The 14,001-nt window shown below is 33.6% G+C and overlaps 2 protein-coding genes across 2 annotated transcripts; one reads left to right on the top strand and one right to left on the bottom strand.

Moving 5' to 3' along the window:
* Positions 1-1,309: 1,309 nt before the first annotated feature.
* On the top strand, positions 1,310-6,296 carry LOC110691252 (ATP-dependent Clp protease adapter protein CLPS1, chloroplastic-like). The gene is made up of 3 exons (XM_021868166.1): positions 1,310-1,499; positions 3,375-3,522; positions 5,846-6,296. Exons 1-3 carry the CDS (start codon positions 1,436-1,438, stop codon positions 6,105-6,107), a joined length of 474 nt encoding a protein of 157 aa, XP_021723858.1. The 5' UTR covers positions 1,310-1,435; the 3' UTR covers positions 6,108-6,296.
* A 314-nt stretch (positions 6,297-6,610) lies between these two features.
* On the bottom strand, positions 6,611-12,915 carry LOC110691251 (GDT1-like protein 5). The gene is made up of 13 exons (XM_021868165.1): positions 12,465-12,915; positions 12,295-12,363; positions 10,959-11,018; positions 10,821-10,868; positions 10,493-10,581; positions 10,343-10,379; positions 10,227-10,268; positions 9,462-9,530; positions 9,330-9,374; positions 9,128-9,189; positions 7,460-7,532; positions 7,288-7,380; positions 6,611-6,945 (listed from the first exon to the last, which is right to left on the bottom strand). Exons 1-12 carry the CDS (start codon positions 12,483-12,485, stop codon positions 7,312-7,314), a joined length of 684 nt encoding a protein of 227 aa, XP_021723857.1. The 5' UTR covers positions 12,486-12,915; the 3' UTR covers positions 6,611-6,945; positions 7,288-7,311.
* Positions 12,916-14,001: the final 1,086 nt, after the last annotated feature.

Raw genomic sequence — 14,001 nt, 5'->3', positions numbered from 1 at the left:
TAAGAAGAAAAAATGGGATGGCAGCCACGAAGGTGGGTTTCGTAAAAAATTGAAAACGAAGGAGAGTTGAAGCCAATTTATGGGACCCACGTTAAATTTCCGTGACGGAAATCGTTAACTGGTGTTAACTTCCAACTTTTATATTTTTGGGAGGTGTTAAAATAAAAGTTTTTTTTTGGGGGGTGTTAAAAACCATTTTCAGCCTTTTGTCAGGTGTTAAAATCCAAAATATCCTAATTTTAATTCAGTGAAAATAATTTCATTTCAACAAAAATAAGGTGAAGTGAACAGGGCCTTATTATACTTATGTAGTGTATCGACATATGTGCAAAGTTTAATGTTATTCTGAAATTGAGAGAGTATCTATTGTATACCCTCTTCCCTACCTTATAAAAGTACAAGATTACTCCTATGAAAAGTGTGCTGCCAATTATATCATTCAAAATGTGTATTTACATGTTTGCATTAATATTTACAATTTTATTTTTCCTTCATTATTACTCCCTCCATTTTTTTTAAGTGCCCCATACCCTTGAGCACATAGTTTTAGGTAAAAGAATAAAATAGTACTCCCTCCAAGTTTTAATAAGTGTTACACTTTCTTTTTTGACAAAAAGCTAGCTTTAAATATTATATCTTTCTCCTCTCATAGTCCTATCCAAACCCACTAATATTTTTTTTATTATATACTTCTTCTCACATTCATTACTTTTCAATAAACTATTAACCTCACTATCTTTCTTTTACAATTTTTTAATACTCCAACTACCCCACTTATCTTTTATTTTATTTAAGTCAATTAAATTGTCTAAAACTATGTACCGGTCAAACTATAACACTTATTAAAACACGGAGGGAGTATATAAGAGTATGGTTAGGAATAAAAAATTTGGAAAAGTAAAAGAGAAAGAAATATGAATGGGGACCACTAGGAATAATGTGTGAGAGAGAAAATATTACAAAATGATAGTGATGTTAAAAGGAAGAGAGAAAAATAATATATAATGTGAGTGGGGTTTCCATTTTTGGTAATGGGACACTTAAAAAAACGGTCGTTTATGGAAAATGGGGCACTTAAAAAAAATGGAGGGAGTAATTCTTTTTTTTTTTTAACTATTTAGAATAGTTTACTGACATTTATACCCCTAAAGTAAACAAAGCTCCCTTAACATAGCTAGCTACGGTACGCGCGCGTTAGCTCCCCTAGTTATTAAAAATAAAAAATAAAAAAATAAAAATAAAAAAAATCAACCCCAAAAAGTGGATAGTGGACAAATGAGAAAAATGAAAGGCAAAGGCTTCAGGCTCATACACGCGCACAGCACGGCCATCACAATTCACACACAAATTCTCAACACAAAATCTGACACACACACACTGTGAACTTGCGAAGAGGAGAGAGAAAATTCCATAGAGCCAACAAAGCTTCTCTCTAATGGATACTGCAATTTTTGGTAGATTAGCTCTTTCTCCCAACCATGTTCTTAACCCTATTTCCGGTAATTTCTCTTTTAATTTCATCACTATTGCTTTTGTTTTTTTAGTTAAGCTTCTAATTATTGATTCTTTAGTAATTGCATTGTTGTTTACATAACTCAATTTTTGAATTCAACTTAGTTGCTTCAATTTTTTTTGTTATCTGGAATTTATTGTTTGACTTTAGTATTTTGAATGAATGAATTTTAATTTTCTGGGTTTTGTTATATATGTTGCGTCTTTTTTTTTTTTTTTTTTTTTTGGTTGTTAAGGATTTTAATTTTTGATGGAAAATGATATACGCTGACCTTAATTAGGAAGTTTAAAGTAAACATTGAGGGTTAATTGAACATTTATAACATTAATCGATGCGTAATTTTGTCATAAATTACTAAAAATTATAGTATGGAATACCATTTTAGGAAAATTATTTTATGTTTACAATTCAATGTGTATATCAAAATTAACTTTATGTAGTTGATTAACTTTTTGGATCCTTTTTTATGCTGCAGTTAGTATATTAGAGCTGCAATTCTCTCTTTCCTCACTTTTCTTTTTCTTTAGTTTGTAGACTTGTTAACACTTTTTCTATAATTCTTTAGAGTTTTTAATTGGGATTTTCGTGTTTATTAAAATGTTTCTAGGGATTTAGGTGCGGTAATTTAGTTGGAGAATCACCTTTCTCCTAGCTTTCTAAAGAACTTGTTTTGCTTTGAATTTGATAGTCATATCCGTTTTAGGTTGGAACTTTATCTTTGTTTATTAGGCAATTCTATAAGGGTTTGCTTAAGGTAAAGAATTCTTTAATATGTAATACCTTATTGTAAGCATAAAATTAAACCGGGTGGTTTGGTAATGTTTAAGCCATTCTGTGATGGTTTTACAATCTGACATTCCACTAAAAGTTAAGCCATAACTTGTATTTTTTTTTTTTTAAAAATAAATCTCAACTTCTGTTTTAGATCGTTATGTCACCAAGTCAGCCTTTATAAGATGTGTATTGCTCTTGAATGTAGCATAGGTCTATATAGAAACTCTATACTCGTGTTGTCATGTAGGCCCCCATCACAGATTAACAATGATGAAGTGAATATATTTCAATTTGACAATTTGTGCTTCAATGACCATTAAGCATGGCGTATCTCCCATGAGATGTTTCCAACTTCAGGTTTCTTAACCGCAATATCACACCACAGTCTTTTCTAATGATGGGAAATCTCTAGTTGTCTGTAAAAGTATGGACTCAGTGTGAATGAATTAGAAATCTAACTGATTTAGCAAAGGAAAGAGTAGGAAAATCACCAATTCACTCCTACAATTGAAAAACAATCCAGAAAATGTATAATTATCTTAGAGGAGATTGGAGGGAAAAGAAGAAAGGAAATATGTTTCTTTTGTTGAAACATCACATTAAAAGAGGACATACAAAGAGGCTAAGGCCCAAGTCACCTTCCCATGATCAGACTACGCTAAATTTACTGTTCGGCCAGCAATTTTCTTAGATGCATTATTTTTCCTTGTGACTTTAAACAAATTAATAACTTTTGCTATAAGCATTTCTTTCTAGTTTCTCTTATAGTAAACTTATGCAGTTCAGTGAACTGACGTGTTTTAGTTGCTAGGGAATTGGTTTACAGGAAGGCTTGTATATGTGACTGTGCTCTCTAATCTTTTTGTTCATTGATTCCAATTGGAAGATAAAAATTATGATTTTTTTCGCTTGGTTGCTTTAGTGATGCAAACTTTGGATGCCCTTTTCCCCTTTTAATCCTCATTGTTTGATTTATTTGGATGTTTGATTGTTTGGTTTATCTTCACTCATTGGAGCAGTTGACTGTGGTTTGTTAAAAGAATGTGTTATGTTATTACTGGAATGATCTTTCTGGATTTATGCCCAGGGGATAAACATTATTTTTGTAAAGGATTGTGCCACCACCGCGGATTCCTTATGGCTGTGTCAGCTACTGGATCTTCTAAGGGAGGAGTATTAGACAGACCTGTAATTGAGAAAACCACCCCTGGACGTGAATCTGAGTTTGATCTGAGGTGCTAATACTAATAATACCTTCCTTTTATCTTTGATAACATTAGAAATGCTTCTAACACTTAAATGGAGTTTATCTGCAAGTTTCACATCTTTATTCTTAGCATCAATTTAACTGATATTGAGGCACCAACTGTGTAGAAGTTAGATAGGTGAGCCTGGAACTACTTTAAGCTGGTGATATATATTACAGTACTTCACTTGATTGGTGGTACATTTGTGAGCTAATCAATTTCCTTTTTTTTATCTTAATACTCCCAAAGATCCTATTTGTTCATCCTGTTTCCTGATTAGAAAGGTTCAAAAAGTCCTTTTCATTTGGGATCTTTCCATACATGGTTAAAAATTTCCATCAATTTTCCACTTATATATTTAGTGAATGTGCCAAAATTTATCACCTTTTTTCTCTTTTCCATACATTTTTTAAAACAATTTCCCACTAATAGAATCTCCCCATGCATGATTCCAATTTATAGTCATCATTCTCGCTCCCCTATTGCCACATTAATTACTTTGTCCCTTTTTTTTTTTTTAAGTAGGACTATTTAATAAATAAAAAATTGGAATCTTTATTATTTTATTGTTTTTCTCACATTAAGATTCACTTTTCTTAATTCACTTCCTGATTTTAAATGGTAAGAACAAATAGGATCGGAGGGAGTAGTAAGTATATCCTCATATAGATTGTAAGAGAGTAGTCTCTTCTGCATTCAGAAGTTTGTTGGTCCCTCGAATGCATCCATGGACATTTTAGAAGCATATTTATCCTTTAAAGGTAGCTGGGCAGCAATATTGTAATATTCTACCTTAGTGATATAATGAAAATCTTGAATTATGGGGTGAAGCATGAGAATTTGGAAGGCTTTGATAGCTGACTAGGAAAGTACATCTACTATTTGTATTTGATGAGATTCATTTACATTGTTGTTCTATAGAACAGCAAGAATGTTCATAATTTTTAAGCATGATATTGATCATCAGTTTGTGTGGAGGAAGAGTGTGAATAGTTTACTCATGATTTCAATCATTAAAAATATTTGTGCATTTTTGGTTGGGATGGGAATATATTTGACTTATGTTTGGGTGAGCTCACGTGGAGTATTTTTGAAGCCTATCACCAATGTCTTGTTGTCACGCGACATGAAGATGCAAAACTAGAGAAATGAATTTTGGGATTTTGGCTGCATGAAAACTGCAAAAAAATTTCTTCCATATGAAGACTAAAGTCACTGATGGCATTGCAAAGTGATGAACCTTGTAAACTTTTCATCCCTCTAAAGAAGTGTATCTTTTGGGTCATTTGATGGAGGTTAATACTGAATTAGTATATTGAGAATAGTGGAGGATAAATAATCGTTATTACATCACAAATTATATTCAAACAAGTTAATGGGGTATACCATATAGGAAAGTGGACAGTCACTTTTGAGTCTGAGGTACTATGTTTTATGTTGTGGAAATAACTAGAGCTTATTCTGTCTTCTTTGATTGGGTTCCACTTTTAAGGTGCAATAAATGACTTGATACATCTAGTCTACTCTCTCCTTACTCTTGGAGTAGCCTATAGCCCTTAGCTGGTTTATACTGTGCCTTTCAGGTTCATCATTGATTGGTTATGTAGATTTGTTGAACAGTTTGTTAGATGGAAAGAAAATAAGGGTGTGTTTGTCCTTAGAAGTGCTATTGAATCATGTAGAGGTACTGGCGTACTGCAACTCTGGAGAGTAAGGGGTGGTTTCATGTGATTTGACCTTTTGAGAGAGATTGCAAAAGGTTGTCCATTGAAAATTTTTGGTTGGCATTTCCTCTTCAAGGTATTTTGTTAGATATAGTTAATAAGTACTGCCCTTTTGAAAAACTGTAACATTCTGGATTATTGTTATCTAACCTTTATCTTATTTCTTGTCTGTTTTTAACGGTTAGTAAGATGGAAAAAAACTGAGGAAGTTCAAAAAATTACTTAATTCAAAAAAGACAGGCCTTGCTATTTGGTGGGAAGGGAGGAGAAAGTTAGCAAATTGGATTACTGTGTATTTGGGTAAGGGTATATTCGTGAAGTAAATCGATCGCTCTAATAAGAAGCTAATGTTATAGTGTTTTTTTTTTTTTTTTTTTTTAATTATGGTAATATTTTAAAGGTCAAGTAAAATCCGTTTTTTAATGTTCTTGTCCTTATCTAAACCATTTTTCTATGCTGAATATACTTGTTATCATATATAAGACTCATCAGTAGGTTCTTGTCCTAACTTCTGAATTTAACTTACGAGACTTGAAAATATGTTTCTGTTGACATCAATTAAATCCCATAATTCTGTTTTGTTTTAGGAAAACAAGGAAAATAGCTCCTCCATATCGTGTAATACTGCACAATGACAACTTCAACAAAAGGGAATATGTTGTGCAAGTACTGATGAAGGTTATACCCGGAATGACAGTCGACAACGCTGTAAACATCATGCAAGAGGCACACATCAATGGCTTGTCTGTGGTTATAATATGTGCTCAGGCTGATGCTGAAGACCATTGTATGCAGCTGAGAGGCAACGGGCTGCTGAGCTCTATTGAACCTGCAGGTAGTGGATGCTGAAACGCAAAAGTGAGAAAGAAAGAGGCCTTGTGGTTGTGGGAAGGCCAACATAGTTGTATAATGTTTATAAATTACATCTACATGTGTATATATTTGGTAGCCATTGCCCATGTGAACCTTGGTTTTTGTTGTGCTCAAATTTAGACAAGATTTATCTTATTAATACATAATAATGCTCTTACTTGACTATCTGGATATTATTGCTTTATGATTTCTAGTTGCAACTTGCAAATGTCTAGTGTCAATGAATCGTTATGCAGATCGTTTGCTTTGTCTACAGAGTGCATTGAGAAAGTGTCTAATCCCCTTGAGCAGATGAATCATAATCAACCTCACTCTGCTTGATGTACTGTAAGTTGTAAACTCAAAGCATACTCCCTCTGAATTTAGATACGGAGTATATGTGTAACACTCTTTGAATTGTAGAGTGAGTTGAAGTATTCTTCAATAGATTTTGTGCAAATTGACAGCAAAATACTTCATACGGAGTACTAGTTTTAATTTTGATAAAGAGGTCATATTATAACTACATCTAAAGGTAGATGCTATTATCCAGAGCCAAATAAAGCAGCATTGACCCAGAAAATTTTCACTGGGGATTTGATAATTCAGTACAAAATGATCCGACATTAATGCTGACTCCTATTTTAAAACATGTGTGTAATCCTATAAATATAGTTCTGTGCGAAATAATAAGATCCAGCAAAAAATGAGAATAATTCTACAATTATAGCTGCAGAGCGGCAAGCAACTTGTCATTTCAGAAGTCTCTTGCTCCCTTGTAGAACTGCAACATTATTGTTTTATCTGTTTTGGAGCTTTGGTCGACCATCAATCGCTGCATCAAGCAAATGTATAAGCACTTTTGATCACATTCTGATTCTTGATACAGAATAAAATGCAGAAACCAAGTTCTAAAGCTCTGTTTGATAGGTGGATTTTTCACTTTGTCCGAAAAGATGAGGCAAGCTACTTTTGAGAAACAATTACAAAGTATATACATTCAGACAAGAAAACTCATGATTCAGCCACATCAACAGCATTAAAGGGCATTCATAAGTTCCACACTTCTACATGTTGACTAGACTCGTATATGAGCATGTTATGCTTTTGACGCATACATGGAATTAAAGCAGCTTTTCATACTATCAGGAATTATAAAGACACAATATCTACGAACCTCTTGAATAGTTTTACAAGGGGATTAGTCGACTGGAGAAAGGAAGGATTGAATCCCAAAAATAATGAAAAGAACACCACCAAAAAGAGCAACCTGCAAGAGGAGAGCAATTAATTTTTGTCACAGTTGCCAAAAGCATAATATTTGAAGGCACGGATTTTTTAATGCATACCACTTTCTCGGATATTTGAGATGCCAAGCTCTTTCCACCCAAGACAGCAGCTGTGGTGCACAATGTTTGTCCTCTACAATAAGTGATATCAGTTAAGCTAGATTCCCATTTAAGTTATTTAACTATATGAACTAGCCAAGACAAAATAGCACCTAGTGAAAGCAAATGATTTCTTGTTCTGTACACAAATGAAAATTTAGTTCTTAAATTAAAAGAAGACATTTCCTTCCGCCCTAAATTTTCTTCACACTTCAATCTTTGAATTATCCAACAGTTTTATTTAAGTTAACAGCAACAATCGAAATACTCTTCACTCTCCATCATATCAGCCCTTTTTCCACTAGACTCGTCATCCCACAATTCCTTGTACTTTATTTCAGCCAAATAGACCTGCGAGAGGTCTTTGGCTACTGCCATTCTGATTTGTTAATCCTACATAAAGGGATGGGAGCTGAGTCGAGACAACAATTGGCTGCCAGATTTCATTCCACAACATAACCCACATGTGAAGAAAATAAAAGAGTACCATTTTACAGATGGAGTGTGTCGAGAATTTACCCAAAGAAGTCACTTTTCTAGACCAAATTATAAAATGAACAATTTCCAAGATGGGGAAGTGAGGGAGAAATGGGCTATATTACACTGCATTCTCCCCCTGCCTCGCTCTCTTACCCTAGATTGACTTCTTTCCCTCTTTTTTTGGGTCTCTGATTTCTTATTGCAAATGCAGTTTTATTTTGTACCACTGTTTGCACTTTCCACGTGAATTGTGAACTCTTGCACTTCATTTTCAAATCTCACGTAAAAATTTCGAATACACATGTATTCAGTCATTTGACTGCAATTATTTGGGATTTGATGCTTAAGGTTAGGGGTGTTAACGAGTCAAGCCTGCTCGTGAACTGCTCGAGACTCGGCTCGGTCAAAGATCGATATAGGCTCGGCTCGAGTGGCCTTAACTCGAGCTCGGGTTCGGCTCAAGATCTTAACGAGCCAAGCCTGAGCTATCCTTGGCTCGGCTCGAAAGCTCGTGAACAAGCTCGAGTTTTTTTTTATATTTATTAATTTTTTGTAATAAATCAATTAGTAACATAAACTTTGTTCAATATTAAGGACTTAGGAACTAGAATTAATTTTCAAAACTCTAGTCAGGAAGACACATACAGTATCGTACGGTTCCTTATGACGATTCATGTTAGCCGACCCCAAATCATTTTGGGACTAAGGCTTTGTTGTTGTTGTTGTAGTACTCCTAAAGTGGGAGGCCAAAAGAAAAAAAAGTAACAAGTCCAGAATGCTGCAGCACTTTCTGAAGTACTACTTAAAATTCAAAACCCTCATTATGACAATAGGGAACTTGAGCAAAGCAAGGAGAAATAAGCATACATAGACCTGGTTCAAAAATGTCCCAAATTTTTACAAAAAAAGATCATGAATTTAAAGCCAACAGCCAATCAATAGGGATGAGCTTGGCCTGCCATCCCCTCACAGACAGCTAAATCACTGAACTAATCCTAATCATATGGTCATTCCTGCCCCTTCCTCTTTCCCTAGCTCATCTTTCTCTATCTTCACCCCCTCTCTCATTCTCTTCCACTGCTTCTCCACAATTGACCAAAAGAATAAATTACAGAATACAGGAGGAAGGCCAAAGGTAATGATACTTACAGAATTCCACCGAGCACAACACCGAATGGGTTCTCATTTGCAGCTAGACCAATGGTAGCAAGCTGAAGTATTATAATGCAAAGTGTGAATTGAATAATATACAGCATATTAAAGCTCAAAGGATGACATATTAATAAATATGTACAGATAAATATATACAATTATCACAAAAACGCATTCAGGAAGGTCCTGTTAACCTCACCTGGCTCTTGTCACCCCATTCGCCAAAAAAAGTAATGGAGAACGCCTGCAAAACCACAGTAACTAAATTGAGAAAATATGAACGGCATCAACGGGAATTAATTTCACATAGAAATCACTAATAGGGTGCTACCTTCAAAAGGATTGGTGAGAAAAACTGTGTAAGAAATGGCCTCGTCTTCTTTTTGTTTTCATCATCATCCTAGAGCACAAAAAACATTGGGTATCTCCAGTTTACATTTTTACAAGCATCCAGATCAAAAGGAAATCTTCTAAATTAGATACAAAGTACAAAGTATTTCCAGAGTAAAGGCCTCCTGCCTTTTCAATGGTTAAATGGGTAAACCCTTTGTATTAACTGCTTAATAACTAAATAAAAGGGAAGAAAACCAAGTGAAAAGATAGCAAAGGAATGAATAGTAGAGGAACAGGAAAAAAAGTAGTGGGATTTGAATTGCTCTCACACTATAGATCCATCACGCTTTAACAGAGCAACAAGAATTCGATTTTAGGGTTGCTTCTGCCAATCATTAATTGTCTCATTTTGTGTTATTACATTAAGCAAAGATGTGGTGAAGGCACATGCATCCCTTGTGCTTGATGCAGTTGATGGTCACAGCTTCATGACCTCACTCACATTTTTTAAAACAGAAGTTGCACCAGATCAACTCAAAACATTTAACATCTTACATTTTTCTTCTTTTTTGGTTAAGAAACCTTGATAATGCAAGAGAATTTTCATAATACATATGCAGGAAATACATGCAACCAATACATTGATAACCTTGAAAAGGAAAATATAGAGTGAAAGAAACTAGTGAGGAGATGGAGTCAACAAGAGCAACAAAGAATAAGAGTACTGGAAAATTTGCAACTGTGCACATATAGAGAATCTCACCTTGTTCACTGTAGCTGTTGTAGTGCCCTTGAAATCAGCATCCTAGTGAAATCATAAGAACTGAGTTATAACCTAAATTAGTACAAGTTCAAGAAATGAATGAACTGAAAACTAACCAACTGCTTTTCAACTTCAGCCAACTCTCCGGCTTCCCTACATAAATGAAATTTTACTGGCTTTCAGCAGAATGAAATTTAGCTGCTTTTTGCAACATGAGAAGCACAAAGGAAGGCAAATTGAACAAAGACCAAGAAGAAAATTATTACCCTTCCTGATGAAAACCGTCCCATAGTGACCATAATCCAAATCCAAAGAACAACAATGTTGCAACGTGATGAGTCAGCTTACGAGATATCTGAGTAATTTGCAATCACAAAGCTTCAGATAAAAAATCCTAAAAAGGAACACAAATACGAATGGCATTTTATTTTATTAAATAAGACTAAAAGAAAATGAGAAGTATTATAACCAAAGCCAAAGGCATTAGAAGATACAGCTTGCAGATATATCATTAAAACATTTTCAGGGATATAAAACAAACAATCCTAATAAAAGGCACCAAAGGGTGTCAAATTCTATATAAGAAGTCCTTACCAAATTAGGAGCAGCCCATCCAACAATAGCAGAGAGAATGGTCATCACCTAATTTGAAAGATAATCAGACAACTTAGACAGGGATCTGGAGAACGTGTACACAAATGAATAATATGTAAGGCAAAAGGTTGCACTTACTATCAGAGCAGAGAGACAACCAGAAAGGACAAGTCTTCTTGGATGACGCATGGCTAAGATCTAGAAGCAAGGATCAAGGAAAACATCAAAAGCAAGATTTACAAAACTATCAACAATATATGGCGCAGAATTAACAAAAGGTAACATCTAGGGGAAGGAGGGCTTGACATTCAGGGATATTATCATAAGAACGATACAAAATTTTAAAGGCACTTGATTATCATTATCTTTTCATTCACAAGATCGGTATCCACAATGTTCTCTACATTGCAAATTTAGGAACTATACATTTGTAACTTATCCATGCTATCTTATTCAATTACTTCAATCATTTTTCATCTATAACCAACATATATTTATAGCATGACCTCAATGTCTTTAACAAAGCTTCCGACTACGACATGGTCAATAGTGATGGATATTCAATTAAATGTGATATGTTCATGTATAGTTCCAACCATTTACAAGTTGTTCCCAAAATTTACAACTATTCTCTACTCTCTTTGTTCCTATTAGTCTGCCCCATTTGACTTTTCATGGTCTTCAAGATACGTCTTAAAATCATATATATCTCTAATTCTATATGTGCAAAAGTTATAAAACTTTGATAAATTTAACCCATCCAAAAAAAAAAAAATCAACTTTATTATATTATCTCTTAAAGATTAGTGAGGATTTTTGGTCAAAGTTTCTAAATTAGACCCCAATAAATACAATGGGGCAAACAAATATGGACGGAGGGAGTATATTAGACAATAAAAAAATAAAAAAAAAATTAAGACCAAGGTAATTTTTATTTTTATTTATTCCTTTTTCCCATCATTTAAGCTGAGGGTATCATTTATCACAGGTCACTTTAATCTATCCTTAACTGTTGAAACAGCAAAAGGTCATTTCCACTTACACTTATTCTACCAAATAAACCAAATAACCCCATATCCTCCCACTGATTAGTGATTCCACATGTCTTGAGTATAAAAATTATATGCATTAGATTCCACAAAAGAACCAAATTCTTTTCAAGCACTAACAATCAATCAAAGAGCACTTATGCCCCTTCAATCACAAACAAGATACAGTACTCCAACATAAATAAACAGTTTAAAAAATAAAATAAAAATCATCTCTTGGCAATAAAATTACACAATATTACTAAATTTAAAATATCCCAAATAAAAATTAACCCATTCAACATAAACATCTAAGAGAAATTAATTCTTAGCAACATAATATAACACAATATAGATCAAATTAACAATTAACCCACATAAAACATAACCCATTCAACACATTCCAAAAATAAATTAGAAAATAAAAAATAAAATAAAATACAGACCGCCGCAGCAATGAAGGTCTTGTCACCGATCTCAGAAAGCACAGTCATGGCCAGTGATTTGGTAAACCCCTAAATTACAAAATAAAAACAACCCACAAAATGAAAATTCGAAATCCAATAACAATAAAATATACCAATGAAAATTTTACAAAAATTATTGAAAAAATCACCTGAACTACAGAAAGAGACATCCTTCCTTTATAAGAGTGAAAAAAGAAGAAATTATGGTTGAAAAAACCTCAAATTCTTCTTCTTTTTTCTGTGTGTTGCAGAAATAAGCAAGAAGAAGAAGTTTGTGTTAAGAGAGTTGGGTGAATGCGACAGGGGTTGAAATTATTAAGAATATCAAAGTTGATTTGCGTATTGGTTTGCCCAAAAACCCAATTATCTTGGGTTTTAAAATAAGGGTTTGCTGATGATAGAGAAAATGTGATGTTTTTCAAGGTGAAGTGAAGCTTAGCTCACCTTTGTGGTTGTTTATTAGTCCAGTTAGGTGATTAATTTAGTAATGTCAATGATACTACGAGTATTAACTTTTTGAGATCTTCTTTTGGATGGATTCCTTCTTGGTTGATCTCTATGTTGGTTTATTAGGTGGTCTTACTTTAGGGTTGGTAGTGGGACGAGTTTGCGAGATGGGGTAAAGAATGGTTATCGATCTGATATGTTATGTATTATTCGCTTAATTATCCCTTACCAATCGAATGTCAATTAAATGATTTTTATTAGTGCTGCTACATACGAAGTATTATTTTATATTTCGTATGAGGTTTTGGACCATATTAGACTGAAGATTGGTATCTAAAATTTCTCGACCTGAAGACTAAATCGGTTTTCTTCGGTCTAGCTTGATCCAGTCTAATTTTTCTGTACGTACTAGTTTTGAACACACTTAATTGCGAAAAATAATCCTTGTTGTTGTTAAGGTACTAGTCGAGGAACATCAAAGTAAATTTTCATTATTTTAGGAGGAAGTGAAACTATATAACTTGTACTCCCTCCGTCTCCTAATACAAAGCCTCTTTTGATTTTTGCGCGGGAATTAAGAAAGTTGTAAATTCTTTAAAATTAATGATTAAAAGTACATATGTGCATGGGGTTAGAGAGAGATAGAGAGAACGAAAAAGTAGTTGGGAATAATTAAGGAGATTGAGAGAGAAAGTGTTGGAAATTGATGTTAAAAGTACAAAAAAGTAAAGGAAAAAAGATGACAAATCATCAAAAAGAGAGTAATAATGTCAAAAAATACAACCTTTAAATAGAAAGAGACATTATATTTTAGTTTACCCAAAAAGAAAATGAGGTTTTGTATTAGAGGACGCAGGGAGTACTATGTTTAGGGTCGAGAATAGGAAGTGAGTTGTGTGTCCTCAATAAGTAATCTTAGACATGAATAGTTGTATAACATCTTTTTTAAAATAAAAAAGGTACGCAAAACATAATTGCCCCTTATCTCAGAAAATGAACAGAAGCTAAACTCTTTGAAATAAATTATTGCATACCAATTAGATAAGGCAAAGTAGCATCTTTAGGAAATTGTACTTGTTACTTGCTAGTCATTGTTCGTTTGATTTTCATGAATATCTTTTTCTCTAACATATACTTCGTATTAATTTAGTTATGTATAAAAAAATTTACATATCGATTGATGTCGAGGTAGCGAAGGCTTTCCCGTATCACCAGCATGAGTAAGATTTCCTGCTTTAA

Source organism: Chenopodium quinoa, unplaced genomic scaffold, assembly GCF_001683475.1.
Source record: "Chenopodium quinoa cultivar QQ74 unplaced genomic scaffold, ASM168347v1, whole genome shotgun sequence".
In the NCBI taxonomy this organism is placed as follows: domain Eukaryota; kingdom Viridiplantae; phylum Streptophyta; class Magnoliopsida; order Caryophyllales; family Amaranthaceae; genus Chenopodium; species Chenopodium quinoa.
The sequence above is the reverse complement of the archived record's forward strand: the minus strand, read 5'-3'. Positions and strand labels throughout refer to the sequence as shown.

Bases quoted from the DNA above. Each gene is read 5' to 3' on its own strand.
- LOC110691252 (XM_021868166.1), top strand. From the start codon at position 1,436: ATGGATACTGCAATTTTTGGTAGATTAGCTCTTTCTCCCAACCATGTT. The intron at 1,500-3,374 runs GTAATTTCTCTT...ATTTATGCCCAG, and splicing joins TGTTCTTAACCCTATTTCCG to GGGATAAACATTATTTTTGT. The intron at 3,523-5,845 runs GTGCTAATACTA...GTTTTGTTTTAG, and splicing joins GAATCTGAGTTTGATCTGAG to GAAAACAAGGAAAATAGCTC.
- LOC110691251 (XM_021868165.1), bottom strand. From the start codon at position 12,485: ATGTCTCTTTCTGTAGTTCAG. The intron at 12,364-12,464 runs GTGATTTTTTCA...TTTGTAATTTAG, and splicing joins TGTCTCTTTCTGTAGTTCAG to GGGTTTACCAAATCACTGGC. The intron at 10,269-10,342 runs GTTAGTTTTCAG...TGATTTCACTAG, and splicing joins CTGAAGTTGAAAAGCAGTTG to GATGCTGATTTCAAGGGCAC.